Here is a 2933-nt window from a genome sequence, read left to right as displayed (position 1 = left end):
AAAAAAGAAAAAAAAAAAAAAAAACAACTTTCAAATTTGGCATTTCAGGCCAATTTAAAAAAAAAAAATGTATAGAGAACGTACATTTTGAAGAGCTCCTCCTCGTCCTCCTCTAGTGTCTTAACATCCTGCTCAGGAAGAGATACTATGGGCTCAAACTGGGGGTCGTGGTTGGGCTCTTCTGCACTGTCTGCAGGAATGTCGTGTTCTTCCTTGTTGTGAGAAAAGAAGCAGAGATTAAACAAACAAACAAAAAACTTGAATTGTAGCTGTTATCCATCAGACATTCAGATCAGGACGGAATATGGAAGCCAGACCATGTGCTCATCAGCAGCTCTGTCCTTTTTTAAAAGCCACCCATTGGTGGACAAAAAAAAAAAAAAAGAACCGATAAACAATACCGCGCACGTGGGTTACCGTAACTCAATACATATTTGAAATACAAAAACTAAAATTCATATCGCGTTTTATGCGCGAAATAAACGCAAAAATTGTTTGTAAGTTTTAAATATAAATGATTCCGTCACTCAATACTCATATTTACTTGTCTTAATCTTATTTAGTATTCCTATTGTTGAGGTCTTACAACGCCGAGAAAACTCTACTAGAAGTTTCTCTCAGCGGGGCCTGTAGTTAGCATGTCACAAGCTAAAGCTAAACCTTTATTTGTAATTAAATATATAGCTAAAATTGGAATTAAGATGCACTAGTGCAGTTAGGAAGATGATTAAAGAGATAACAGACTCAAACTATTGTTAATATTAAGTGAGGCTAACAGTCTGGTAAACTTCCGTGTATCCGGCGTCCAGCTAATTCAGCTGGCATTGATTAACTAACGTTAAAAACGGACATGTTTAGAAAGAGACACGACTGTAGCTTCACCGTTTACATGGTTATCTATATAACGTGCCGCTAACATATGATTTTCATTCACTTAAATAAAATCGTGACAGCGGTTGTACTTATGTTAAATAATGTATAACTACACACCAAAACGACCGCGGCAGCTAATGCTAACAATGCTAACACGTCTATGAAAACGCTTCGGGACGAGATGCCCAAAGACACAAAACCAGAAAGGAGGCCCCAATGAGTCGTGGAAAATATAATAAATACTTATCACGCGTCATAGCGTTAAAAAATACTAATAAACCACCTTTCGTAACGTCACTATTGTCCGCATCACTGGTTCTTTTGGCGTGCCGCTAAAGTGAGACTTTTTCACAATTATCCACACGTTAAATGGCTTATTTATGTCCAAATTTAGATCTTAAAATGAAGAAGAGAGGATAGACGACACAACATTATGAATCTTACCTTTGGGTCTGCCATATTATTGTAGATGTTTGCAGATTTTCGAAGTAGTACTAACAGATTCAAATCCCAAACTGACCGCCGTTTCCCTCCAACTGCTTCACTTCCGTCTCACGCCTGCGTGCCTTTCATATCCGGAGCACAGTGCGTGAAATGAAATTCCCTTCCATCCTGTGAACGTTTTATTTGCGTTTTCTAATCACGTGATCATTTTAATGCGTATAATACGTAAGGAACCGTTGTGACGTCTCTTCTGACCAGTTAATTGATGGTCTGTTTCCGGTCTGTTTCCGGTCGATTTTACACTCACTAAAAATGATGCCTGTCACTTTAAGAGAGTTCAAAGTTGAAAGTGGCACGTGGTCACACAACATGGTGGCGCCCTGCGTGTTTCAGTAAAAGACTGTGGTTTGAATTAAATCTAAAGAAGAAGGTAAGATCGGTCGACGGTGTGAACAGTGTGCACGGTTACTGACCTCAGATGGCGCTAGTCACTACACGAGCACCTGACACGTTTATAAACAAACTGCGGCGAAGCTTTAACCGCGGTCTTTATGACGTGTATATACTGTATGTTTACGTCTGTTTAAACAGCGAATCAGCGAAATCGTTACCTCAGCGGTTTTTTCAGATAAAATATACTATTTAATGGTTAAATAATTTTTTGTTTTGTTTATTTAGTTGCTGGTTGTAACTTTTTGCGTTGCGTGCGCTTTAATACATTTTATAAACAGTTTTCTTGACTTGGATTACGTAATTACCGTATTAACTTCGTGTTATGTTAACAGACTAATAATAATGACAAAGAGTCGGTACGATAATCAGTAATGTTGTAAAATTTAAAAAAAAAGTGCTTAACTTGGCCGACAGATGTCGATGTTTCCAAAGTAGCTCATAAGGGGGCGCCATAATGATGGTAATAGACCATAAGGGATGGTTGGTAATCGTTTATTAAAACATAACTCCATTTGGCTTCAGGTCAGAAGACCTTAACCATCGATACTAGTTAACCAGAAGCTAACCAGAAGCTAACCAGAGCTGGTCTTAATTGCGGTCTTTCCCAGCAGAGCGATGGCAGACGGTGGTGACAAACCTCTGGTTGAGACCCTTCCTCCCAAGGTTCCTCCCAAGGAGGGGGGCGGTCCCGACGAGCCCGTCCGGGTGTGCGACAACGACGGCGTGATGTCCGATGACAGAGCCGAAGGGACGGCCGAGGCTGCGTCCGACTCGGGCGCGTACGGCTACATCAAAGAAGACCTGTTCACGTCGGAGATTTACAAAGTGGAGATCAGGAACCTGCCCAAGTTCATCGGCTTCAACGACCTGAAGAAGTTCCTGGCCAAACACGGCCTCAGCTCGCACAAGGTCAAACTGTTTGACAAGCACAAGTTTGCGTTTGTCACCTTCAAGAACGAGGAGGAGCGCGACAAGGCAATGAAGATGGTGCACGGCATGCAGTGGAAGGGCCAGGTCCTGAGCGTCCGGTTGGCCAAACCTAAGGCAGACCCCATCCTGGGGAGGAGGAGGAAAAAGGGGGAGGACAGAGGCTCGGGGGGGCAGCCCCCCCGGCGGCGGGGGGGGGGGGAACAGGGGGGGGGCGGGCGGAGCACGCCCGGACA

General features: G+C 42.9%; 2 protein-coding genes across 2 annotated transcripts in view; one reads left to right on the top strand and one right to left on the bottom strand.

Moving 5' to 3' along the window:
• The window catches only part of LOC103398984 (ran-specific GTPase-activating protein-like), a 2299-nt gene extending 829 nt beyond the window's left edge, over nucleotides 1–1470 (bottom strand). The window contains exons 1-2 of the mRNA XM_025053927.1: nucleotides 1317–1470; nucleotides 51–217 (exon numbers count right to left, since the gene is read on the bottom strand). Of these exons, the coding sequence (XP_024909695.1) occupies nucleotides 51–217; nucleotides 1317–1332 (183 nt within the window). The 5' untranslated portion in view covers nucleotides 1333–1470. The remainder of the gene's footprint in view (nucleotides 1–50; nucleotides 218–1316) is intronic.
• Nucleotides 1471–1617: 147 nt separating this feature from the next.
• On the top strand, nucleotides 1618–2877 carry LOC112486605 (tRNA (uracil-5-)-methyltransferase homolog A-like; the record flags this gene model as incomplete). The annotated part of the gene is made up of 2 exons (XM_025053926.1): nucleotides 1618–1747; nucleotides 2382–2877. A coding segment is annotated over exon 2 (492 nt), but the record flags the coding sequence as incomplete, so codon positions are not given.
• Nucleotides 2878–2933: the final 56 nt, after the last annotated feature.

This window comes from Cynoglossus semilaevis, unplaced genomic scaffold (assembly GCF_000523025.1).
Source record: "Cynoglossus semilaevis isolate Cse_v1.0 unplaced genomic scaffold, Cse_v1.0 scaffold2224, whole genome shotgun sequence".
NCBI lineage: Eukaryota > Metazoa > Chordata > Actinopteri > Pleuronectiformes > Cynoglossidae > Cynoglossus > Cynoglossus semilaevis.
This window is presented reverse-complemented; position numbering and strand designations above follow the sequence as displayed.